Raw genomic sequence first — 27443 nt, 5'->3', positions numbered from 1 at the left:
GTACGACTAATTGTTTTTCATTTGATGACTATTTTCTCATTTCATTGATGATTCGTTTAGTCTGGAAAATGTCTGACAGTGTCCATCACAAGACATGGACAAGAGCACAAATTCTTCAAATTGCATGTTTTGTCTGACCAACAGTCCAAAACCCCAAAATATTCAGTTTATAATCATAGAAGAATAAAAAAAAAGAGTTAGGAACAGCTGAGTTTTTAGGCATATAACTTAAGAATTTACTGATTATCATCAATTGTTGCAGATTTATTTTTGAAATAATAATAATTTGACTCGTTCATAAATTGCCTCCTTTTTTCAGCTCTAACTGATATATAGTGTTTATAGGGACAAGTGTTTACAGCCAGTAGGATTATAGCTTCAGGAAGCTACAGAGGAAGCACGAACACATACCAGCCCGATTAGGGGTGAGTCTCTCAGGCTTGGTTCTGTCCTCCTGCCCCCTCATGGCATGGAGCTCAGCCAGATAGTGGCTCTCCATGGCCTTGGATGCCTGCAGCTCCTTCTCCCTCATTGCTCTCTCCTTCTGCCTCTCCAGCTCCTTCTCTCTTTCTCTCTCCCTCTCCCTTTCACGCTCTCTTTCACGCTCACGCTCTCTCTCCCTTTCCAGCTCCTTCTCCCGCTCCCTCTCCCTCTCTCGTTCCCTCTCCCGTTCTTTCTCTCTCTCAGCTTCACGCTCTCTCTCTTTTTCGCGCTCACGTTCTCGTTCTCGCTCCCTCTCTCTCTGTCGCAGCTCATCCTCCAGCTGAAGCCTAAAAAGGTGGACAGGGAGGTAGAAGTAAAAAGATGTCAGTTAAATTATAAAGTAATCATGGCACACCACTGAGCTCTATTGTATGCATGCACTTGTGACTGTACGTGTGCATGAATTAAGAGGACTTTACCTCTCAGACTGCAGTGCTGACAGTGAGGGGTGCGTGAAGTCTCCAGGGTAGCGGACCCCTGGTAGGTGCATGTGAACAGCCGAGGGATGCATGGGAGGTAAAGCTCCTCCTCCTTGCAGCTGATAGAAAGGTGACCTCAAGGCAGAGAGGCAGAACGGGTCATCCATCCTGGGAGATGAGCATCGCAATAAAAAAAAAAGAAAGAGAGAGAGAGAGAGAGAAAATTCAGTCACTCTGTGTGACAGTGCAGCATTCACTTTAATTAACCCGTGCGCTCCGTCTCACAAAGAAGCAACATCACAGGGTCTTCCATCTCTCTAGAAAGTAGCAGTATCTGTCAGCTAACCTCAATCAACACACAGCAGCAAGCGAGAGGCTGTGCTGTGTGTTTTGATGCACAACTTGTGTATGTGTGTGACATCCACTGCACATCCCCTCATTAAATCCATTACAGCGCAGTGTGTGATGGGTGCTGTAGTCCTCTGATCTTGCTGGGTTGACAGACCAGGGGCACGCTGCCTGTGTCATAGCCCAAAGCAAGCAGGGTCCTTCTCAACGCATGATCAAACGTAGTATACATTTAAACTGGATGTATTTTTAAACAAACATTGCACATAGACTTTCTGCTGCTGGTGTTTTCTCTGTATGATCACCAATACAGAACACTATACATTACCTTAGATTAAACTAATTTAACATGTTCCTTATGAGAGAATGGACAAACCTCAGTAGTGAGCAGGATCTTATCTCAGACGTATAAACAGCTCAGGGATTATTTTATGGTAATTTCTCACAAAGCATGCATGAACAAGCTCCAGATATATAGAGTTAAGTGGCAAAACCAGCCATGGCTCTCTTTTAGATGTTTATATTTTATTCATAAGCATAACCTAGCTCGGGTAAAGACAAGGAAAATGGGTCTCGCTATTAACTGGCTTTGTTTAAGAAGCTTCAAAATAGATACAACGCCTTCATTAATAGAGCAAACAGAGTTTTGTTCGTCTCAATCTAAAAAAAAAAAAATTAGGTATCCATAGACAAACTGTCATACAAGTGTAGTGCTTCTCCTTGTTTTATGAGCACTCTAATTGAGCAAGCTATAAAGCATCATTACAGCAGATATGAAGGTTGTAAATTACATTACTGCAGCTTTTGGCAATAAACAGCGATCTATATGTATTTTTAATCAATCTCTTAAAAGCATTTTGACACAGCTGACCAGGATATTTTTCAAACAGAGGCTTCTTAACAACAACAGCAGCAGCAGCAGCAGCAGCAGCAGCAGCAGCAGCCGCCTGTCAGATGATACAATATATAAAGCTATAATTCTCCAGTGCATCTGGTATGATAAAATTTGCTCTTACGTGTTGCAAAGAGGTACCGCAGTGTTCAGTGCAAGAATGTTTTTTTACATTATACTCTGTGACTTCTGTTTTAACAGACTTCCTTCCTGTCCATTATGATACTATGGGTTTGGTTATTTTTTATCAGTTACATTGCTTTTGGTTTACCTAGAACCAGATTTGTTTCATTTGTACTGCCACCTGTCTAATTCACATTATTCTTCAACTCTCTTACACATAAGGAAATCCCTCCCCCAGTTAAATAAATAAAAAAATAAATGAAGAACATCAATATTTTACCTCTGGGAACATGAATTCAAGGTCAGCGATACACTAATGTGTTTACTGCTGAGTCGAAACATTACAAATACTTAATTCACTCATATGCACTGGTTTGCACAATTGCTCTCAGAGGAAATGGATGCCAAGTCAACAAAACAAACTGATGGAGAGGCTTACCTGTATGGCGTGAAGGAGGGGTGGGGCAGGTAGCTGGGGTGGTAGTAAGCAGCTGCGGCAGCTGCAGTGGCGGGGTCCAGTCCCAGGGGCAGAGAGGGCATGCGGAGGGCATCTTCAGTCGTGGCATAGGGCCGGAAACCACGGAGGTACTCTTCTGGTACATGACCAGGGGGCACTGCATTAGGCAACTGTCTGGGCAGACTGAAGGTAAGAGAGGTAGAGGGAGCACAATAGAGAAAAGCAACGGTTTAGTTTGATTTGTATGTGTCCACTGCTACGCTTTGAAATATTTTTTTTCTCAGCACCAACGTCAACAAGGCAATTGTTTGTCATTTGTTGCGGTTGCTTATTCCAACAAGTTTAATATACCCATGAATTATTCATCATGCATTTAGACGAGTGCGTGTGGAGACTTCCTTTTAAATTGAAACATGTAAACTCCTCAAATTCAGAGACACAGGCAGATCCGTGCGAGACTCACTTGAGAGGCTGGAACCGTGAATCCTGCATGACAGCACCGGGGGTGAGACCAAAGGCATAGGGGTTTCCCAGGAGGTGGGCAGGGACTGAGGGGCCACCCTTTTCCTGTGGGAGGTTCCCCTCTGCGCCCAGACGTTCCCTGCTGGCCCCACGAGGCCCCGAGTCAGCCTGGAGAGAGATGCAGAGAGAGAGTTTAGTCATTGTTCGTGAAGACCTGTGACCGTCTCGGTTGTCAGTGCTCATGGAGCCCATCCTGTGAAGGGGGAGGCGGGGAAAGAATAGGATTGCACGGTGCAGCCCTCACTCGTCTTCCTACCTCAGGCCCTATTATTCACTTTCTCACACAACCACCTCCCTGTAAAAATAGACGTATCATCATTTCTCTAAGGGGAATATAGGATAAAAATGGTGAAGCAGGCATAGAAAAAACAGCTTCACTGTTTTTCTCTAATTGCATACAACAGATGTCATCTGTATGATCGATGAAGATGAGGTAATGGTAGATGTACAACAGCAGTACTTCTAAAGAGATGATGACTTTGATCTTGGCAAAGTGTGTTTGTGTGTGTGTGTGTGTGTGTGTGTGTGTGTGTGTGTGTGTGTGTGCACATAACTTAAACACTAACATCTACAAGAACGACAACAGAGTCAAAAAAGCAACATCCCTCTGCCTCCGTTTCTCTTTCGTCCCTCTTCTCTTTCTCCTCCCTCTCTCCCTTTGGCAGCAAGCCTGGTCTCACTTATCCAATCCCACAACAAACACACACACACACACACACACTCAGCGGGCACATACACTGTTTCAGAGCTACAGAGACATCCTGCTGTGGGAGTGGGAGTGCATTTTCTGAAGTTTTGGTTTCCCTCTGCCTACAAATGCAATCGTAGAAAAGAGAAACGTACAACCCTTGTAAGTTGAACAAGGAAACTGTTTGTGGAGGGATACACAGTCAAGGAGGATTTTCGCAGGTATGATGGAACAGTTATCCCGCCTCCCACCAAACGAGAATTCAAGTTGAAGTTAGCAAGGGATCAACTAGATAGAAAAAACGGAAAGAAGGACGAAAGGAAATATAGAGAGGAAGACATAAAGAGGAGCGAGAGGAGAAGGCACTTCTTGCCCCACTAAATTAACCTCTGGGCTCCCTGGGATTAGAGAGAGACCTTACAGCAGCACAGGCCTCTCTCTCACTACTGCCTCCGATAAAATAAATCCAATTTAGGGAGCCATTACCTCCACGTCCTGCTCTGCAGCCACTGACCCAGGCTGACACTGATGCGCTAACATCCAATCTTAAATGCCTCTAATGTTTAGACTCCCCACATCCCCCTTTGTTTCTTAGGCGCCCCCACGTTGCAGTAGTTTAATGTTACCGTTTTCTCCTTGTTGTTTTTTGCGCTTCACTTAACAGTAAGGCACTCTACTCCCTCCGACCTATTGTCCCCGTAAACCCCCTACACCACTCTCATCCTTTCAGAGCTTTATGAGCAAAGGGAGAAGGTGGACCTCCCCTCCCAATCAGCAGCCAACTGGAAAAGAGGTTAATATATGTCAAAAGAAGTTAATATCAGATTGTGACTTGGGAGTGTCTCATTCTTTGTTCCTTCTTTGACCACAAAGTCTATTTTTCTCCATCTGCCTAGATGTCCAACACTACCAATAGCGGATGGGTGGCTCTCTGGAAGTCTTGGTATAAAAAATGGTGGTTGGCAAGCAGACAAACGAATATTTTATCTTGACCCACATGAACTTGCAGATGAAGTCATGTGCACGTGTGTGTATTCCTCCAGTCGATCCCCTCCTGAGCATCAAAAAGATGTACTGCTGGCAAAATATGTCATATGAACATATGACAACTCAAACACTAATCAAGCTGTTGCATCGGAAAAGGGACCAAATTTAAGAAAAGAAAATGGATGTTATACCAAACAACAATCCGCTGACCACTTTTGATGGCATAACAACACAAGAACCTTCTTAGCTAATATAATCATGCATGGTCTATTTATGATCTATTTATAGGAGTTGTTGACGATCTGGTATTTATCTGGTGACTAGAAGTTGGTGTGAATCAAATGTGGGTTGAAACCTGCATCATCACAGAGTTTGTGTGTGATAGGGGGCATGGTTTTATAATCATGGCTATGACTCAATAACTGGCAATTGGTGCAATTGCCAGACACAAATCATCGGTAAAATTTAATCAACTGTTCCTTTTCAACAAATTTCACAGAAATCCCATCCTAAGAGAATGGAACAACAGTGTCAGTAAAACAACAAAGTGTGGTGGTGTTGATGATATTTGGCAACTGACTGGCTTCTGCTTCAACAAAAATATTGTCACTGAAAAACAGAAAGCCCTTCTTATTTGTGATATGATCAGCAAAAAAAGAATGTAGAAACCTGTCTATGAGATGAGAATGTGTACTTGTGTATGTCTACTCTGTGCATGCGTGTGTAGATGCACGCCTGTAGAAAACCATGCACAGGTGTGGGTGTAACAGGTCAGCACCTTGAAAAAGCACATACATCACAAAGATAGAACCTTCCAACCCCATTAGAGAGGAACCTTAGTCACTCAGGCACCTACACATCCAACCAGCCATTTTGACCTTTCACCATCTGTCAAAAAACAGCCTACTATATAACACACACTATTCAACAGCACCATGCCATATACAAAGTACAGAGCACAAATACAAGCACTCAGACTCAAAGACACATCCATTAACAGCCATCTTCCTCTGTGTGAGCCAGGCCCCTGTAACCCCCCACTGAGGGTGGGAGACCCTGCGTATTGTAGAGCGCTCGTTTACGCCTCTCAGATGGAGCCATGAATCCAAATTGCCAATTAAAAAGCAATTACAGGCAGCAGCGGGAGCAGACTCCTGCAGTCATTAAAGCAAAATGCCAACGCACCAAGCCCTCCCTCCCCTTGCTGCCTTGCCTATCTCCCCCCCCTCGAAAGATAGACTCGTATCTCCGCCTGAGAGACACCAATCAACCCTTCTAACACACAAGAGAAGCAGGACACACACAAATGTGAACACAGCAAGAAACAAGCTTTTTTGTATGCTTTATAGGGGATCCAGAGACTCCTGCCTCTGCATAAAACTATTTTCCCTGTATTTCTCCTCTCTCTATCAGTCTGCATTTAAAAACACAGGTTGGTCATAACATGGGTCAACGGTATCATGCCAAAAATTAAAATGTGGAATAAAACTTGACTGATAATAGTAGACATAAAGGGAGACAAGGGTCACAGGCAAAAGGAAAAGTTCCACAGGGTCGACCCTTCTTCCTTGATGCATCCCTCCTGATCAGTGATTAGCAATGGAAGCAAAGCTCCAAACAGTATCATCTTCGTTTGAGAGACATTTTGATGGCGTGTACATATGTCTGTGGCCTATACGCCCCCGAGGCTCTTTGTGACCAGAGTTATATGCGCTCGCTGAAGCGGCACCGCGGAAATAGGGGAGATGCTATTACGCCAGCTTCAGTAACGCATCCACGCTGCTGCACCCCCCCTCCCCTCATCCAACCCTCTTGTCCACTTCACCTCCCATAACCTCCTCATTCTTTGGCTGGGTGGCCCTGCGCTGCTGAAGGCACCACAAACCCAGTGACACGACCCTTTCAATTTGAGCTTGACCTCTCAACCACCGTGCAAAAGCATACAAACACAATTCTCTTTACTTCTTTTTTCTGCTCTTTTAAACTTGTTAAGCTGAAGGAATGGCAAAAAGGGTGACATCATTGGAAGAGCTACCCTGTCTCTCCAGCCCCTCCCAGCCCTAGTTGACCCTTGAACAGCGGAAGGGTCATTTCGTAAAAAAGGGTCGGGGGGGGGGGGGGGGGGGGGGGGGGGTTGTCCAGGAGCGAGGACAATAGTCTGAATGCTACCACACATAGCTGGCTGGCTGACCTCCTCACTCACAACCTTCGCTATCCCCCCTTCTTTCTATCTCCGGGGGACTGTCAAAGTGTCTCGGAGAGTTTCCGCATGTTGCCAAGTGCTGTTCCTAACTGTGCGCTTGGCCTCGAAAATTAGCCCTGAGCTGAGATAAGAAGGCTTAAAGCAAGGCCATAATCCATAATCCACTCCTTATCAAAGCAAGCAGCTCTCCCTCTCTCTCCCCATTTCTCTCTCTCTCTCCCCCACTACGTAACAGAGAGCGGGGTGTCAGGGTGACGAGGCAGAGGATGCACTTGACTGCTTGGGTGAAGAGGGTGAGGCTGGAGATGGGGGGGGGAGATGGGCCAAGGGCAAGAGGGCTAAGTGGGAGGGGGGCTGGAGGGGCACAGATGTTAGCTGCCGTTGAGGCTGTCACCTCGACAGCCCAGTGGCAGCTGGCATTGTTTAACGCATGAAGTCATTGGGGGGAGCAGACATTCACAGACCTGCCAGCTATGTCACATGTACATTATGTCAAATACTTACTGCCACACTCTGGGTCACAGGCAATCAACATTATCCATTACTCCCTCAAGAACCCGACTATGTGCATGCTTGTGTTGGCAAGGAAGCTGAAGACTGAGAACATTTTCGAAGAGAAAATACACCGTAACAATCTGAGACCTCTAAAAGAACAACTGAAAAAAAGGGAAGAAAGAAAGAAGAGAGCAGGCTCATGGTCAGTGTGATGGGTGTTGGAATGTGGTTTTACCTGGCGTCCCTCGCTCCTCCAGAGGCCGTTGCTCGTCTTTGTTGGAGCAATGGTGACTACAGGTGGAGTGTTTGGCACGCTGTGTCCCGCTGGGGGAACCAGGCCAGGCCCTGGACCAAGGGGACCCCTCTTGGGTGTGCTGACCGGGGAGCTGTGGTTGGTGGCTGGGGAGGACACTGGAGAGGACTCACTGCTGATGGAGGACGCAGCTGGGGAAAGACAGAGACAGAGGACATGAGTTCAGTGAAAGAATGGACATTAGACAAGCTAATAGTCTGTCTATTGCTCTGTTACTATAAATGTAACAACAGTATGAACCTGTAGCTCCTTCACTCTGGAATAAAAAGGGGTTGCAGAACTACAATGGCAAAAAATACCGTACACACACACACACACACACACACACACACACACACACACACACACACACAGAGAGGGCCAGATGGATGGCCCAGGGCCCCTATTATGAAGTGACAGTGATCAGGATGAGCAGCCCTGTGAGAGTCACACAGCCTTGACATACAGGAGAGACACACACACACACACACACACACACACCACAAGAACACCCTGCTTGGGAGTGAACAGCCATACTGAATGTATATACAGTCAGTGGTGCTTGCAGCCACACACACACACACACACACACACACACACACACACACACACACACACACACACACACACACACACACACACACACACACACACACACACACACACACACACACACACACACACAGCAGGTGGTGAAAAGCTGGCCCAATGAGCTTCTCTGCTGCGCTGTAGCTGTGCCATATTAACAAAGCCCTCCAGGGAAACCCTGTAGCGCAGGGTCACGGTCTGGTCACATGCCTCGCTTTCCACACATCTTGCTTTCTCTCTAGTTCCAAAGCTCTCATATCATATGCTCACATTCACATACGTTTATCAGTGCGATTTCATTCTTCTTCCCCCCCCGCTTACAGGCTTCACTTTTGTTCTTCTCAACTGTGTCCACTGTCTCTTGCCTTCAGTCTGTTTTTATTCTTCCGTCTTTCCTTTTTTTTCCCCCGAAGCTCTGTATTGTCTGTACGTTTCCCTTCTTCTTACAGTAGTGTGCTGTAGGTCTCCTCTGCTCAGTGAGTGAGCGCAGCATTACACAGTCAAACTGGGTCACAACCCTCTCAATGGGACACACACTTGGGCACAGCAGCAAGGACAGCAGGAGATGTGCTCTTATGAGTGTGCATGTGCAGGTAGTGTGCTTTTGTGCATAAAACGTGCTCACATGCAACCACAGCAGCTGAAACCTCGGTCCAGTTTCAGGTCTACTTCCTCTCCAATTATCACCATCAGAACACAAAACAGCAGATCTCTTACCCAAATGCCATTTCTTCCCTGCTTTGGGAACAGACAACGTCATCCTGTGACAGGTGCAGTCAGAATATTGACTGATTTTAAACACCTCATTCTACCTAATCCCACTAAATAATGGAAAGAATCAATGGATGATACATGTGAGTTGAGACATGAAAAATGATAGGAGGTGGGAAGTGATTGGAGGAAAAAAAAACAGCAAGTGAGCGTGCAAAAGAGGTGCAAGGTGAGGCGAGAGATGGAGAGGCAAGCAGAGAGATAAGGGGTGCAGATGGGTGAGTGGGTGGCGGGCACAGGGTGGAGGATATTGAGGGGGGGAGCCATATCTTGTCTGCACAATGGCAATTAGTGGCCTAATCCTCCCCCCCTCACCTCGGAGAGCCATTACTCTCCCATGCAAGACTAGGCCAATCAATAGCAGCCCACTCAGCCTGGGGAATGGCGCTACACTTAATACAGCTCTAGTGTCACAGCCTATTCACTCACCACACACAGATACACACACACACACACACACACACACACACACACACACACACACACACACACACACACACACACACACACACACACACACACACACACACACACACACACAAGGATGGGGAAAGAAAATAAGGCTGGAGGGAGGGAAGACGCAGAGAGGAGAGGACTGCTAAGCAACAGACCTCTACTCCATCTATTTCTCTAACCCCCCTCTCTTCCCATCTCCTCCTTTTCCATGTAGAGGCAAAGCAGACTGGAGGAGAGGCAGGACAGACTAAATAATTAAGAGCAGGAAGAGAATCAGGTGAGGGGAAGAAGGAAATGAAAGAAGACAAGGGCCGTCCGTAAGCTTCATTCTCTTCTTGCAGCCTGTAGAATCTGTGTTCACAATCTAAGCATCCTTCCCTGCCACGTATACACACACACATAATACAAACAGCTATTATTCCTCTATCATCCCCTCCTCCTCTCTAACAACACCCCACACAACCACCACCCACCTACCACCTCTTCATACACGGTAATTCCTTTTCCTTCTGTTCTTCAAACACAGTGCCTTCCAACCAGACGTAGATCCGTCAGACTCAACACACAATTTTCATAAACACATTTATAATACTTACTGCCGGTGAGGGCTCATGGGAAATGTCTGAGAGAGTGGTTACATGTTTCGCATTTGTGCATCTATTGCACAAATGTTTCCCTTCATATTCCTGTTTAAACCATAGAATGTGTGAATATGTGTGTCCTCCATCCCTACCTTCAAGATTTCTTCTTGTCCATTTTCAAAACCCCTATATCTTTATTCAACAATCACCCCTACCTCACATGAAGGTGCCATCTGATAGGAGAAAACCCATAGACTTGGCACAAAGCTGGTGTCATTTCTGCCATATGCTCCTCCCTTTCCATCTATACAGAGAGAAGATGGCCATACATGCTGGTCCTGTAGGGAGCTAGAGGAGGCAGAGGAGGAGGAGGAAGAGGAGGAGGGAAGCACAGCATTCGGCCCCAGAGTCTAAAATAGGCTCATCAGCTCTCAACCTGCACTTCATTAGCTGTACTGATTGTCCCTTTCTTGGTGTGTGTGTGTGTGTGTGTGTGTGTGTGTGTGTGTGTGTGTGTGGTGATGGGGTGGGGGGCGCAAAGAGAGAGAGAGAAAGAGAAGCGGTAGAGAAAGAAGGAATGAGCAAGGAAAAGAGAAAAAGAAAGCAATCGCTGTCTCAGTCCCAAGCTGTGTGTGATTAATGTGAAGCTCCTTTCTCTATCGCCTCCTCTATTACCAGTCCCACTCTCCCAGACTGCCTCCACACTTGACCGCTCAAGCTGAGCCACACACACACACACACACACACACACACACACACACACACACACACACACACACACACACACACACACAAAAAAGATACAACCAACAGCAGCAACAAACAAACAAACCAAGCAGTGGTCAGAGGCTGTGGCCAAGTGGCCCTGCATAGACGGCACCTTCTAGTTCAGCCACTGACCCAATCAAAAAGCCACCACAGCTTTTCAGCAGCCCATTTCATTGAATGGGGGAGTCCAGCAGCTATAGCGGTGAATCCCCTCTGGATCACTAAGCCTTGATAGGAAGACAACACCACACAAAATATTTTAGTGTTGCCAAATGGCCCCTACCAATCTTCTGCCACCACCACCAAAACAGCCAAGCATGGCCAGCCCCAGACGTGCCAGGCAGAAGGTGCACTCCTCTACCCCGCCAACACACCCACAACCACCCCACCCCCCTCCTCCTCCCTCCCAGCATGCATTACAACAACATCAGCACTTAATTAAACAGTCCATTTCACACCTGGTGTGCATAGCAGTGCCCAGCCAACCCTGCATCCATATGCCACCCCACCAGCAGCACAAGCCTCAACACGTGCACTCTAATACACGCAAACATCCCCACACTTACAGACACACAATAACCACTGATGCACACAAACACCACACACACCTGCTACTACAGTCTTGGCCATGCACTGACAACACAACACAAAGCCTGTAATCTGCATCAGGGAGTGGGGGGAGGGGAGAAGCACACTGTGCCAGCGATGGAAAGAAAGACGGTACAAGATGGCGGATGGAAAAAAGAAGAGCAATCCTCTGTGCCTTCTGCTGACTGTACAAACTGTATATTATGCTTAAATGCTGCTTTGCTACTGAGCAGAGTCATGTGAGGTGTAAGGTTGCAGTGTATGGAGAGAGAGAAAGAAGAGAGAGAAAAAACAACAACAAATGAGCTTGTTTGTGAGTGTTTCAGGGACAGTCACAGCCTGAGGGGTTTTGCCTTCAAGAAACACTCTCTCACACACACACACACACACACACACACACACACACACACACACACACACACACACACACACACACACACACACACACACACGCCCTAGGCAGGCTCCAGATGGAGAGGTCAGAGACACACTGCCCCGATGTCCCAGCATGCTCTGGGCTCCCAGAAAAAAGGGAAGCCTCCGGCCACACGCATACACATGCATGTACTGAAACTGACAAACACCAAAGGTTTTTAACAAATCTACTAATTACTTCCAATTCCTTGTTTTTCCAGCCAATTCAGTCCATCTATCTTGTACACCTCTACTCTCCCTCACTTCATTCTCTCTAAAGGCACTACAGTTGGTATGAACGCAGTCGTGACATTCTGGTGGTGTGTATGTGTCTAGAGTGTGCACGAAGAAACAACTGAGAGGATTAAACCCGGGTCTGCCTAATTAATCAGATATCAGCAGGCCTGCCTTTTTGAGGCAGTGTGTTATCTGTGCGAGTTGTGCGTTTGTGCACACATGCAAGTGTACATGGGATGAGAGTGTGTCCTTTATGCTGCTCTGATACTCATTATCCATCACCTCCCCTCTTCAGCGCAGCACACAGTACACAGGTCTATTCATTATACTAACCACAGACAAGTGACAATGTATGTGTCTATGTGTGTGTGTGTGTGTGTGTGTGTGTGTGTGTGTGTGTGTGTGTGTGTGTGTGTGAACAGCAGCCGTGCTCAGGGTCTTAAATCAGTTCAGCAGCCGATGGCAGTGATACTAGTACTCAAACCTAACTAATTCCTCTAGGCCTTAGGACACAGAGTCATGGCACCTCATATATACTGCAATACTCACCTCAAAGCATGAACCAGAGGGTGAGAGAGACAGAGAGAAAGGTTGAGTCAAAGTAACTAATGAAAGGACAGCAGGCTGAAGCATGCTAACAAATCACAAGGCTTACACAGTTGCAAAGACAACTGTTAGCATGTGTGGGGGTGTTTGGGTGTGTGTGTGTTGCCTATAAATACAGGCTCTGCAGACAGTGAGGTGACTGGAGCTCCAGGGGCTACATGCCTCTGCCCACCCTGGAGCCGGTACTCCTAACACAGGCAGAGTTGCCCCTTATGCCTGACGGCTGAGTCACCCAAACACCGCTGCCTACACCAGCCACGCAGCATAGTCAGCAGGCTTCAAAAATAACAAAGGGGCTTTTTTTGTGCTTTTAATAAAAAAGATGGCAGAGATTAATCAGACAGGATCTGGTGTCTGTTTGTATGACAAAGACACAGACAGGAGCTCTCTGCCTTGGTAGAATGAAAATTACAAATAGAAAAGCGCACATTTATTCTCACCTCGTACCACAATACAAAATAAAAAAAGCAGAGGTATTAAAAAACACGAGTAAGAGAACGCAATCCTTGAGTTCTCTGGCTGCAACTGACACAAAAAGGGATGAGCAACAAAGATAAGAAGGGAAAAAAAATCCAATAAAAAAGGTGAGTCCACGATACAACGAAAAGACAGGATGGAACACTGGAAGTGGACTTTTCTGTTTGAGAGAGACAGGGTGAGAAAGTAAAGGCTGCCATGTAGGGTTGAGGGAGTGAAGAGAGATGAAGGGGAGAAGGATTGAGAGGGAGGTGAGGAGAGGTTGGGACCGAGCTCTTTCCTTCTCTCTGTGGGTAATAAATCATTTGCAGGGTTCTGGGTCCCAGGCTGCAGTGGGCTGGGGAGCAAGGTGTCCAGGGACAGCCAGAAAGGAGGGGAGCATCTGATTTAAGAGCCAGAGCAAGGGTGGACAGCTGGGGTAGCTGGGCCTCTCCAGAGCCAAGGCTTGGAGCCACACACACACACACACACACACACACACACACACACACACACACACACACACACACACAACTTCCATCTAAGACTCTCCTGTGTAGATTCTGCTTTGTTCTCTTGCTTTTTATGTTTATATATGTGTAATCAAGAGATACAAGGCACATGAGTTTGAAAAAGATTAGCATGTTCATGAGTATTAGAGGCCGGTTTTGCAATTACCAAATATACAAGAAAAAAAAGAAGAAACCAGATCTTCATGGATCTTTGAACAAGCAGCATTAAAGGGATGGTTCAGAACTTCTGACATATGGTTGTACGAGTTAATACCCAGCAATTCAACCACCTGATGCTTATTTCATATTCATACAACCCAGGGCTGGGGTGATCCATCGTCGTAATCAACGTCGTAATAAGGCACGCAAATTTGATTTTCTAAATGTTTCTTCATCACCCCATGTTTAAAGACATTTTTGCACCGCTGTGGTAATGGTAATGTAACGTTACGCCATGCATGCATCATCTAACGCTGTTATGCGACAGTTTTATATTTTACTTTAACAGCCGTGTAGGAGTAAGAAAATTACTTAAACTAACGTTACTGACTGCTGTCATAGTCTGTGACAGAATTCTTTTCTCTTGGCCCACACTGATGCAAAAATACATTTGACAGTGATAAATAGCTGCATATTACTCATGTGATGAAATCATTCCATGTCATAACCATTTTAAGTTTCTAAATCGAGTACTTACAATACTGGGGAAGTAAAAATACAGGGACAGGGTTGCAATGACATACAGTGATTATTATCTTATTCAATAAGTGACAGAAATCTTTTTGTATTTGAGGTATGGTATTTTTCTCAGTCATCTGACAAATAGGGTCTACTATCTTCTTACATTTGTCTGTTTTTAAGAGAAGATGATTGAATAAAATATAGAAATATTAAGTTTTTGATATTTATTTTGGGTAAATAATTGTTATGGTAATTGGGAGTCATACATAAACTTTAGCATAATCAATACATTTGTCGTTAGATAATTAAACTAATTGGAAAATTAATTGTTAGCAATCGTGCAGCACTAATACAACCACAGGATAAAACGCTTAGAGTTGGGAATTCTATGGCATGTTTCACGTGTGTGTGTGGACACTGACAAGGAGAAATTATAACACCATCATACACACATTGACAAGCACACACAAGCATTCGTGCACTTACACACTGCACATTAAGTGGGTCAGCTAGAGTGGCTCCTCTTCATCCCAATATCTCTAGAGACACCAACTAATTCAATCCTGTGTGGATATCATCCGATTGCTATTAGCAGTTCCGCACTCAGCTACACAAACCGGCCATGGAACATGGCACACACACCTATACAACCCTCCCCTCCGACACACACACAAAGACTAAATACACAACCACACACACATATACAGAGTACAGGAGGTACAGAACACCAACTCCATCAGGTTTGCAGGTACGGGTCAGGGGACTGGATGTAACAATACATTTAGCTCTTATCATGGTTTGATATTATCACAATATATTCAGCAAAAGCTTTTGCTGTCATACATTAAGACTAAAACATATTGAGAAATATAAACACAAACCGCAAACCATAAGATGCAAGTTAATTCTGAATAAATACATTTACACTTAATTCCAATCACCAAATGAGCTTGCACAGTAGAAGCCACAACAGAGAACACAACTGTGCTTATATATTCACACCAGACAAGTAGTGCAAACAGATTATTACAAACGTTCTTAATTAATTATACAGCCTAAAACTGCCATACAGCAGAATTAAACTTGACTGTGCTACGAATGTCACGCGTGGCTTTACCTCGAGGTTCTTCGGCCTGTTTTGCCAGTTTACGGAGGGCTGCGGCGAATCCGGAGTGAGCAGACTGGGTAGCGGGGCTTCCATTGGCTACGATGGAGCCGTTGAGAGGCGACGGGGTGAGGGGGCTGACCGTCGCCGTGGTACGGGTCGCCGTGGAGATCATTCCTAACGATGGTGATTTTGGCTCATGGCTCATGCCTACAAATAAGACAAAAGGAGGGAGAACGGGAAAGTATTTATAATCAATACTGCATTCAAGAAGAACCAACAAACACATGAGTCAGGAGGGCTGGAGTCTTTATAAATACCTTCAGTGCTACATACAAACACATACAACGCATATATTATATATTAATATGCAAAACCAAGTCAAGCACATAGCAGTTTCTTTGGACACAGAGACAGTCAGGGCAGAGTGTGGTGCTGGGTGTCTGTTTGTGACAGCTGGGGCAGAGGGGCTTTAGTTGTATGGCTTCGGGTCAGAGGTGGGAGGTTAGGAGGACAGGTCACCCGTTCTGTGCTCAAAGAGCTCCAGTCTGGCTGTGTGTCTGCCAGAGGTCCATGGTCATGGAGTTTACACAAAACCTATACTGAGCATGCTCCAACACCACCAGGGTTACTTTATGCCTTAGTGGCAGTATATTATAGTACCGTTAACAAATTCAGCGTAAACTCATACAGTGCCCACCGCGTTAAAATGTAACAAATTAGCAACTCATTGGCTCTCTCACACAACTATCACATTTTAAAAAAGCATCCCATTCATATTACGCGTGATCCAATTAATGCTGCCAGGGAGGTGCTACTAAAACCTCTTTCAGGAAGTTCGAGAATACTGGAAGAGGAAATAAAACTGTGATGTTTCAAATACTGCCAGCTGCTAAATTTAGACAATGAGTTTTGAATGAATCTTTGGATTTGTTAAGTCAATGGTTCTGAGACTTACAGAGTATAAAAGAAAACATTCAGTTTAACCCCAAAAAATAAAAGTTCACTCCACAGCAGCAGTGAAAAGAGTGATTTCTATGTGTCATGTCTCTTTCTAGCCTCATATTTATAAGAGCTTTGTGGTGGTTGGAGGGGGAGAGAGGGTGTGGAGGGTTGAGACGGCTGTCCCTTTCCTTCCTCTGTGTGTGTGTGTGTGTGTGTGTGTGTGTGTGTGTGTGTGTGTGTGTGTGTGTGTGTGTGTGTGTGTGTGTGTGTGTGTGTGCGTGTTGAAAGGTGACATTGTGTTGACAGCCCCTCGGTCAGTGGAATCCCTAAATGTCAGAACGGCGTGTGATAGCTCTCTGTGCTCGGGCAAAACACACACACGCACGCACGCACGCACACACACACATTAAGGGTGGCTCAGAGGACAGCTTAAACTCAGACTAGTTTGTGTGTGACACACGTATTAAACGGTACATCAAAACACACACACTCACACTCACAGGATTGTTCAGTGTCCTCCTCAAATCCACATTCAAAGTAAACTTTCAGCTAAACAACTTCTAAGACAAAGACATTTTCACAGAAATAAAGCTGCTTGCTAACAGTATATCAATAGCACAATTAAATACGTAGGAGTTATATCTGGGTTTACACCAGAGGCAGAGACGGCTATAAAAAGATCATGTTCCCGCCTGAGAAGAGAGCAGAAGCACAGCACCCTGTCTGTCTGTGTGTGTGTGTGTGTGTGTGTGGACACACACACACACACACACACACACACACACACACACACACACACAGAGGTAAGTCAGGCATGAGTGAGTGAACATTCCCAACACCTCTCGAGTTGTCCTGCCTGTAACTTCCCAGTTACCCAGTGCACTCAAAGTGAACCCAGCACATAATTAATAATGGGATCAACAATGACTACGGTCTGAACAACACACACTACGCCATTGAGACACACACACACACACACACACACACACACACACTGCCCAGTCTAGTAACGTGACTTTGTCAAAACATTAGCGTACCTCCCTCCCTCCCTCCCTCTCTAGAGAAAGTCAGAGAAGGGAGTCAAAGATATAAACAAGGAACTTTCTGCCAAACCTAACACACTATACAGAGCACGCCGTACTTCTGCCTGTATCGACCACACACATAAAATCCTGGCGCACACAGACACACATGAGAGTAACACAGTGAAAGCAGAGACGACAATAGCTTGACAAATACACACACAGGAGCACATATCCGGAGGTCTGGCAGCAGTTCATGACCCCCCCCCCCCTCATAGATTAAGAGCGTGGCTGAAGCGCCTTACTGCACAAAGGAGTGGAGTCGCCTGGATCCCCCATGGCTGCATCTTCACGTTGAGACCAGAGCGGCACATACCGGCAGCCACCAACAGGACACACACCATCTTCCTGCTCCCCTCTCTCTTGCTCTCCGTCTATCTATCTCCTCTCACCCGTCCACCCTCTCTGCCTCCCTGCCCGACTGCCTTCCCGTCCCTCGCGCTGCTGCTCACAAAGACCGTTTTGAGCTTATCTAACAAAGCAACACACCACACAGGCTGCCTATCTCTCCCCTCCTTGCTCTAGCTCCCTCTCTCTCTCTCTAAGTGAGAAAACAGAAATTCTCAGCCTAGCAGCTGCTGCGATGTCACATGACCTCACCCCCCCCCCCCCCCCCCCCCCTTCCAGCCCTCCCTTCTCACACTCTCCCTCACTCCTCCTCCTCCCCTCTCAACCTATAATTCCTCAGCCATTTGTAGATAACAGACACAGGCATGCATGCCCTGCCAAGGCGAGCTGGAGGAGGGGGAGGGGAGAGGAGGAGGAGAGCTGAGGAGGAGAAGAGTGCTCAGCCGGTCATAACATCTGACCCCATTGCTGGGGAGCGACAGGCAGTGTATGTATGTGTGCATGTATATAGATGGGGAGGGGGGGGTTGGGTTAAATATGTGAGGCGCCCTTCCCTTCTTGAGACCCAGAGACACAAAAAGAAGAGAGAAGGAAAGAGAAAGAGGACATGTCCTGGCCTGTGTCAAGCCTGACAGCAGAAAAGAGAAAGCCTTTTGTGTTAGAATGTCTGCCTCAATTCAACTTGCTTTATTGGCATAATTGTTCTGTAACAACTGAAAATGCTCATCGTGAAAAATGTAAGTGTAAGAAAGGCAACTACATCCAAAATGAAAAGGTAATCATACAAACAAGGAAGTCAACTAAGAATACTAAAAATGTGCAACCAAAACTTAACAGTGCCAAGCTATAACTACGAGGAGTTCACATATAAGGGTGGAGGAGACCAATGCGTAATAGTTGTCGGGGGTGGAGGAGTTAGGAAAAGGGTAAAAGCGTGGGTTTGACTTCCCCTCTGTCCATCCTGCTGTCATTGCAGGGGTGTGAATGACTCGTTTCTTTAGTCATTTCCTCCTTCCGTCACTCGCTACTTTTCTCACAACAGCGAGGGACCAGAGCATTGACGGAGAGAGATGATAAGCTACAGTGTAGCTGCTACACCAGCATTGTGCCGAAAGGCCACCTCTCGACAAAGCTGCTTTCTGCTCCTCAGGACTCCCCCGAGAAAACACAGGACCGCCTCACTCTCTTCCATCTTCGTCCCACTCACCCCTCTCCTGTCTGGCATCACGAGGATCACCACCCTGAGACTGTCTCTTTGCTGTCGGTCTAAAGAAGCTTGTATGAAGCAAACCCCAGCGATCCCATGTCATGGCAGGGGCTGAGGGGGTTGCAGGTGCTATCACAGCTTTCCCAAAAAGGATGCATGTTCAGTCCCCTTCTGCTGGTATCGGAAGTAGAAGTGTAGCTCATGGGGCGTCCTGTGGCCTTGGGGTTGATCAACTTTGTCGCATGTCATTCCCACTGTCATGTCCAATAAAGGCAAGGATGCCTTAAACATACAAAAGGAGACGAGCAGCTACCAGAAATCGGCATAACCCCTAACTGCTGAAAGCTCATAGATTACCAGTTAAACCATAGCACAGTTAAACACGTTCTACTTCAAGGCACTGAAGATTAAAACAGGCACAACAGGATTAAGTGGAAATCAATGATAGTATTAAGGTTATGTGGGTGTGCATGGTCTAACAAAGGAGAAAGCTCTCTACTCTCTGTTTCCACGTATTCTTTCTAAAACCAGAAAGCCACAAGTCAAGGCTTTCTTTTCACACTAAGTAATGATGAATAGCATGATTTTAGCAATCCAGGATGAGTAATGTCTTATGAATTTCCAGATAAGTGAGCCTGCCTTCACCTCTTTCCATCACTCAGTTACACACTTCCTCAGTATTTTAGGCAGTCCCTGGCTCTACATTCTTCAAACATCCAGCAGATGGCATTGTCTCCCAGTTAATCAGAGGGAGTCCTCTGTAGATGAAAAAGCACATCTCACACTCATTTAATCCAGTGAAAAAAAATATTATTATGGAATATTAAAATGACAAAGACTGCATCCACTTTCAAGATGTAGAACCCTGATGCAAAAGTCTCAGGAAAAAGTTAGAAATTAGACCTTTTGGCACTTTGGCACAAAATATTTTAGCTAACAACCCAAGGGTTAAAGGAGTCTGTTACACACCAAGCTTCCTGATGCAATTAACCCTTTGAATGCTGTTACGCCCTAAGGGAAAACAAAACAAAGCCCTGAAAGAAGAGGAATGTAGATTACAACAAACCACACACAAACATGATCCCGCCCATCCATACGCACGCACACACACAGCAGATTGACTGCTAAATGGCATACAGTAAACACACAGTTTTAACACCCCGCTGGGAGCAAAGCCGATCACTAGCTCCTATAGTCAAACAAACACACACAGTTCCACCCTTTTGCTGTTTGGAATGCAGATTACTCCATCTCACTCTCTCTCTTTCTCTCTCACTCACACATTCATGTAAAGTAAATCCTCTTGGCTCCTGTATGCCCCGGGCCAATGGGGAGATAATGCAGCGGCAGCTCTAGCTAGTGGATAATCTTTAACCAGGATGGGATTTGCCTATCAGCTCGTTAAAACTAGCAGAGGCGTGCGGCTGGCCCATCTATCTGATCCCGCCACCGACCTGGCTTGGTCAAGTCCAATGCAGCATGAGCTGGAGCTGTACTGCCTACACTGTGTATTCATGCTTTACTTCACAAGGCCAGCAGATGCCCCTTTTCTAGTGGCTGGGTATAGCACACTTAAACTATGCCACAATATTGTAATGCTGCTTAGGAACAGAGCCAAACCGGTCAGTGTCTGCCCTCGAATGAGCAATAAATATGTCCGGGTAATAAACTGGTTGGCTCAACATGTGTGGTCAGGCAGGCAGCTAAAGCACCGTTTCTAAATGTCTTGCTGTGCTCAGCGTTGAATACTTTTGTAGCTCCTGTGTAACAGCTTCTATGGTTTGGCATTTTGTTCCACTCCTACATTCCGGTTCTTACTTTCCTCCAACAAACAGCACCGTAGCTGTTTCCTGATAATCTTCTTCTTTGCTGTACTATCAGAGCTGCATTTGCTAATACAAAATAAACATTTATCACGGCTTCACTAGAAGGCTTTCAATGTGAAGCAGCACAGGAAGTTTAGCCCAATTTGTTGTTATGATGAGCAAACAACTGATAACTAAAAATTAACCTACACAGTGGGATGTAGACCTTTTTTCGTGCTTATCCGAAGACCAGTTTTAACTACTTTAGCGAGGAATAGTAAATGAGATGCGAACTGGTGAAGAGCTGCAAGCGACATATGTTTACTGCCGTTTTTAGACCAGCAAGCCTGCACATCAGCAAGATAAGCAACACCTTTTTACCATGCCATCTTGTCGCAGATAAGAGGAAACCCCCTCAGATCATGAGCTCTGATCACAGTTGCTCATGATAGCACAGCGCAGGTATTCAAAAATGGAGGCATGACTCAGTGTGAAAGCATACTTCAACCAGAGGACACAGGTTCAAACATCCACCCTGCTGAAATTACCTGGTGTAAGCAGCTCAGCCACAGATACAGAAGGGATTTAGACTCGGCCCGATGAGTACATGTCATCATGAATGGTTGACTGACTTGATGGGCTGGCTGAATATGTGCCGACTGGGGGATGAAACGGATGAGAGGAAGGTATGTAAGAAGTTCAGCATGAGCAAACGTCTACTAAAGATATAGAAAGAAAAGAAGAAGAAAAAAGTTGGGTGCTTAAAATACCAGAGATGCTGCAATGTTGATGAAACCAACCTCGCAAAACAGGATGTAATATGGGCATAATAACCACTACCACAGCCACATCATGGGATTGCTTAAATAAATGACATCTATTGACTCTGGCTGACAAACTCAACAAGTAAGTATATACTGTTTATTAATATGACTCATGTACTGAACCTGTAGCAGCTGTTGAAGTTGTGATAAAAGAACAAAAGATGATCTTCAAGCAGGAATGGCAAGCATTCCAAAAAACGAACAAGAGAGCAAGAACCAAACCTCAAGAGCCCCTGTAAATGTCCAGTCTCATTAATACCATGGTCATGCTCAACACTATGTCATAATCTCTGTCTTGAAAACACATAAACCTGCGAACACACACACACACACACACACACACACACACACACACACACACACACACACACACACACACACACACACACACACACACACACACACACACACACACACACACACACACACACACACACACTTTCCAGGAGCACATCAGGATAAACCTGCTCTGGTAGTTCCAGGTTTGTTTGACTTCTAAGATGAGATGTCAGAGCAATCTACCCTCAGGCACTGTAGAACGAATGTGTATGTGTGAGTGTGTGTGCGAGTGCTTGCACACGCACGCACACCTTGCGAGCGCGCGTCTATGCGCATGTGGGCCATCTCTTTTGCTCCATACCAAAGAGAAATCCTAACGTCAGAGAAATCCTGAAACGGCAGCACAGTGGCTACAGAGCAGCAGAATCAAAGGCGACAATTCCACTGGTAAATGAGAGAGAAAAAAAGAAAGGAGGGAAAAAAGAAAAGGGAAACAAGAGAGAGCAAGATATCAATCAAGAAGTCAAAAGAGAGCCAGAGAGTAGTGCCTGTGTCTGAGCTGTCATTATACAGCAGGCCTCCATTATGGAGCTATACAGCAGAGAACAGAGTACATCTCCCTCTGACCTGGCTCACCATCACTGTCTTCAACACACACACACACACACACACACACACACACACACACACACACACACACACACACACACACACACACACACACACACACACACACACACACACACACGTGCAAATAGCAAAGGGAGCAGTCTTCCTGTTTTTTTTACCTTGTGTGGCTTTAAATGATGCGGCTGTGTATGTGGGCGCACACCTTATTATTCATCCCTCACCTCTTACCTCTCTCCCCCCCTCCAACAAAAACAGAGATTTCAAAAGGACCAGCCGGCATCGCTCTCCCTATCTTCACCTTCCTCTCTTTTATTATCCAACACACACACTGACACAGAGAAGCAGATTGTGTCTTGAGGGTAGGCACGAGCTGAGATGATTTTCTCTCCTCTCCTCCTGCCTCCATCCGACTCACCCACCCCAACAGCGCCATTTCCTCTGTCTGTTAATTACATAGTGGCTGTGGTAGGGTTTGCTAGGGTTGTGTGTGTGTGTGTGCGTGCGTGCGTGCGTGCGTGCGTGCGTGCGTGCGTGCGTGCGTGCGCATACATATCATCTGGGGAGTGTGTGGCTGTGTTCTCCGAGACACCAGCGTGGGCGTATGACAGAACAGTCTGGTTAAGTTTCACAGCGCTGCTTAGGGAGTGTGAACACACACATGCAGAAACACACACACACACACACACACACACACACACACACACACACACACACACACACACACACACACACACACACACACACATTCAGTGACAGAAACACACATAAGAGCCTCCTGTCTGTGTCTCTGGCTGTGGTCCATGCTCCAGGAGTCAAGCTGCTGTCTGTGTGGCTGTGCCCTCTGTAGCCTCTTGCTGAGGGTGGGGGGGGGGACACGGCCCCGTCACTCCCCTGATGAGAGGGCCAGCTTCAGCCCTGGCCCAGCTGTTTGACTGAGAGAGGAGGCAGGGAGTCAGCTCTAACTCACTAGCATCATCATCACCAGGTCCTGTCGGCTGTCTCTTTTAATCAACCTCACCTGCTACAGAGATGGGAAAAGGTAGGCAGTGTGGCTCTTCCCAGCAGGGCAGGAGACATGACAGAATTCTCACATGAAGTCATAGCGCATATATAGAAGCAAACAGGAACAAAGACGGATCCGCCATGGAGCTTATCATGGTTGCTGTACCTGTGATGCCGTTTGGTGCAGACGGCCCACACATACCAGCATAAATTGCATTGTTCTGTACTGTAAAGCTCTCAGTGCCTCGGGACATCATTGCATGTAACATATTTCAGTTATCCTCATCTTTCAACTTTCTCCCTCCTTCTCTCTTCACTCACTCTCTCCTCAGGAGATGTTTTTGCCAGCTCCCCTACATGCACCCCTCACTTCATCCTCTCTCTCCCCTCTATTCTCTCCTTCTCTCTGTGATGTACTCTGCTGGGTTGTGGTTGCCTAATTAGCACTCCAAGTGCTCTGCATTGGCCCTGACTCCCAAGCGGTTCCACTGCACACGCGTGCACACGCGTGCACACGCGTGCACACGCGTGCACACGCACGCACGCACGCACACACACACACACACACACACACACACACACATACACACACACACACACACGGAGCAACAACTTGACTTTCCATAGCAGGGTCTGGTTGCTGATAGTTGCCCTGTTGTAATGGGTTTAATGAGTGTGTGTTCCTGCTTGTACATGCATGTCTGAATGTGTGGCTGTTGTACGGACTGATGAGTGAACCTATTTCCTCTAGGCAAGCAGGAGACAACCCGCTGCCGCCATGGCCCCACTTCTCAGTGAATAGCCACAACGACAAGGATTCTATTGGCCACAGAGCAGAGATCCGCAGTGTCCTTTATTCTTTTAAATTGTAAGTATTGGACTAGTGTTTTGCAGAACAGAAGCTCATTGAAAGCATTTTATTATTCTACAACACTTTAAGGGTCAAACTAGATTATTCCAAATAGCTCTCGTGTTTCTGAAAATCTAATTTTCAGAGTACGATTACGAACAATTTCAGCATTGGTGTTGCTTGGTTGTTATCTAGACCAGTGGAATGTGTGCAACCCATCGAAATCAGGCCCAAGATAAATGTGCTCTGTGCTGACAAATGAATGACCCATTCTTTCCAATGCACAAATGCTCATGACTTCCATGAAGTCCACACAGGCAATGTCTATGAACCAAGATTTCATCCAAAGATAACAGAAACACAACTACCACAGGTTTCACATGACCGTGGCTTAAAGTGGATCCAAAATGATAAGTCGATAAATTCATCAACAGAAAGATAATTGGGAACTACTTTTTGATTATTGATGAATAGTTTCACCCTTAGCCTTTCTCTCGCTATTGTTGTACATAGACCAAACAATTAATAGAAAAGACATTCATTATTGATAACGAAAGTAACTGCTAGTTTGGCTCAACTTAAAGAGTCCACTCCCAGAGAGCAACAATATTTTCTATTTAATGCTATGTGAAAGCCATGCAATAGCTTTAATTTAGACTATTTCCTTCTTGTGTATCTTTCTTGCAAAGGGGAGGCACATATGGTTAATGTTAAACGAGGTATAAACTGATTTTTTTTTTTTAAAGAACAGTGGCCCAAATAGATAAATGCAAATACCAGCCAGATAAAACAAGTCTAGCTGGCGACTAGATCTTCTGTAAGAGCAAGTTTAACACAGCAACTGTGGCCGCCACCAACATAGGCACGCAGCTCTGTCCATGAGCTGATTAAAACATGCATGGCCACAAAACCCACTTCACTTCTTGCCCTTGACCTCATACACAAGGAGGCATGTTAACACACAGACACACACAATATGACAGTCAGCTGATAGAGCAGATATCTCTGACACAGAGAGACACAGAGAGACACAGAGACAGAGAGAGACAGACAGAGACAGAGAGAGAGACAGAGAGAGACACACAGAGAGAGAGAGAGAGAGAGAGAGAGAGAGAGAGAGAGAGAGAGAGAGAGAGAGAGAGAGAGAGGCAAACAGACAGACATGTTGAAGCGAGATAGAAGCAGACACAGATAGAAGGGAAGAGAGAGATGATGATGTGATAGCAAAAGAAAAGGCCTTTGTTGAAGAGTAGCCTTTAGCACAATGCTGGGTTATACCGTAAGAGTGTGACTGGAGAAAGCACAAAGACCAGACAGATAGACACACACACACTGTATGATACATGCAGAGGAACACACACCAAAATGCTGAATGAAAGAAGCCCTATTTGGTGAGGGCAATAGTCAAGTATGGTCAGTATTGAGTGTGTGTATGATTCCCTTATCGCCTGCTCTCATGTTGCCTGTGTTGTGCTTGTTTGGCCAACGCTTATCAGGCCCTGGAGTATGAAAACGACAGAAGCAAACATCAGCTACATAAACATACAACAAGACTGGCTTTTGAGTGCTAGTGAAAATATTTTTACAATGTAATCCAAGATGAAGAGTGAAAATACAAAACAAAGTTAGTTATTCCACTGCTGAGCAATGTGCTGTGTGCTCCTCATATCACACTAGATATGAAAGCAGCATGTATCCGATGCAGTTCAGGGAATGGGTCTTCAGCATGGGATTTCAAGGCAACAAATAAAGAACAACGTGACTCTGCCTCAACTCAACTGGCTTGCATTGCGCTTCATTTTGACGGCACAACAAACTCAAGTTCCGCAAACAAAAATACAGAGAAATGCTTACAGACTAACAAACTGTGTAAAAGATACAATCATGCTAAGTCAAAATAAATTGTACAATATGTGGTTAAGTAAAGTAAAACAAATGTGATGCTTAAAAAAAATAACATAAACTCAATTATCCTTCTCCTGAAGAGAAATGGGTCAAATTGCTTGACTAGGTACCTGTTAACAACTGTTTGACACACCCACAGATGAAGATATGAGAGGGGACAAGAACCAGAGATGTGTATATTAACTACAGCGCATTCACATAACCTTCCACGCTCATTGAATTACTACTGCAAGCTACGATATGTTACTGTTTTTACTACTTCTCTCTAGGTGGTACGTTTGCTGTGATCTCTCACAAATTCCATTGCATGTACAATTCATTATCTAACAATAATTTTACGTGGTGTTTCACCAATATACAATAGTATACAATACACACATATACAGAATACTTGGCGGTGAAAATGAAGTATTGTTTAACAGCAACGCTGGGTGACACAGGCCCAGTTTACAGACACATACATACACACACACACACACACACACACACACACACACACACACACACACACACACAAAGTGATAAGAAGCTTTATCAATGAAAAATGGAGCCAAAAACAGTAGGCAAGAAAAAAAAATGAGCTACAGGAAGTTTTTGGTTCTGCAGCTTCCTCTACCTGTGGATCGGTCTGTCTGCACAACTAACTTTCTGTTTGTCTTCCTTTCAGATAAATACTTTATGACCTGTTTGTTCAGCTGTCTTCACTGGTCATCACATTTACAGCTTACCTTTACTACCCAATTTTTTACACCCAGTAAGGGACGTTTAGACACACACACAATCACTCACACTTGCTCTCTGAACCTCTCCATCCAAAAAGGGAAAAGGCATCAAGCAGTGCTTTCCTCCACAAAGTCTAACAGGCGCACCTGGAGAGTTGGTTAGCCAGTGAGA

The 27443-nt window shown here is 45.5% G+C and overlaps 1 protein-coding gene across 5 annotated transcripts in view; it reads right to left on the bottom strand.

The window, feature by feature from the left end:
• The window catches only part of gse1b (Gse1 coiled-coil protein b), a 158416-nt gene that overhangs the window by 9431 nt on the left and 121542 nt on the right, over window positions 1–27443 (bottom strand). For 4 of the 5 annotated variants that reach the window (XM_068731219.1, XM_068731217.1, XM_068731220.1 and 1 more), the window contains 6 exons: window positions 15685–15882; window positions 7853–8061; window positions 3186–3352; window positions 2705–2905; window positions 903–1070; window positions 412–770 (listed from right to left, as the gene is read on the bottom strand). In XM_068731219.1, coding sequence (XP_068587320.1) covers window positions 412–770; window positions 903–1070; window positions 2705–2905; window positions 3186–3352; window positions 7853–8061; window positions 15685–15882 — 1302 coding nt within the window. Of the gene's footprint in view, window positions 1–411; window positions 771–902; window positions 1071–2704; window positions 2906–3185; window positions 3353–7852; window positions 8062–15684; window positions 15883–17944; window positions 18224–27443 lie in introns of those variants that run through there. The other variant, XM_068731221.1, reaches the window with a different exon arrangement.

Source organism: Cebidichthys violaceus, unplaced genomic scaffold (genome assembly GCF_023349555.1).
Source record: "Cebidichthys violaceus isolate CVI_PGR_0920_01 unplaced genomic scaffold, fCebVio1.0.p SCAF_5, whole genome shotgun sequence".
NCBI lineage: Eukaryota > Metazoa > Chordata > Actinopteri > Perciformes > Stichaeidae > Cebidichthys > Cebidichthys violaceus.
Note: the sequence above shows the minus strand (reverse complement) of the source record. Positions and strands in the feature narration are given on the sequence as shown.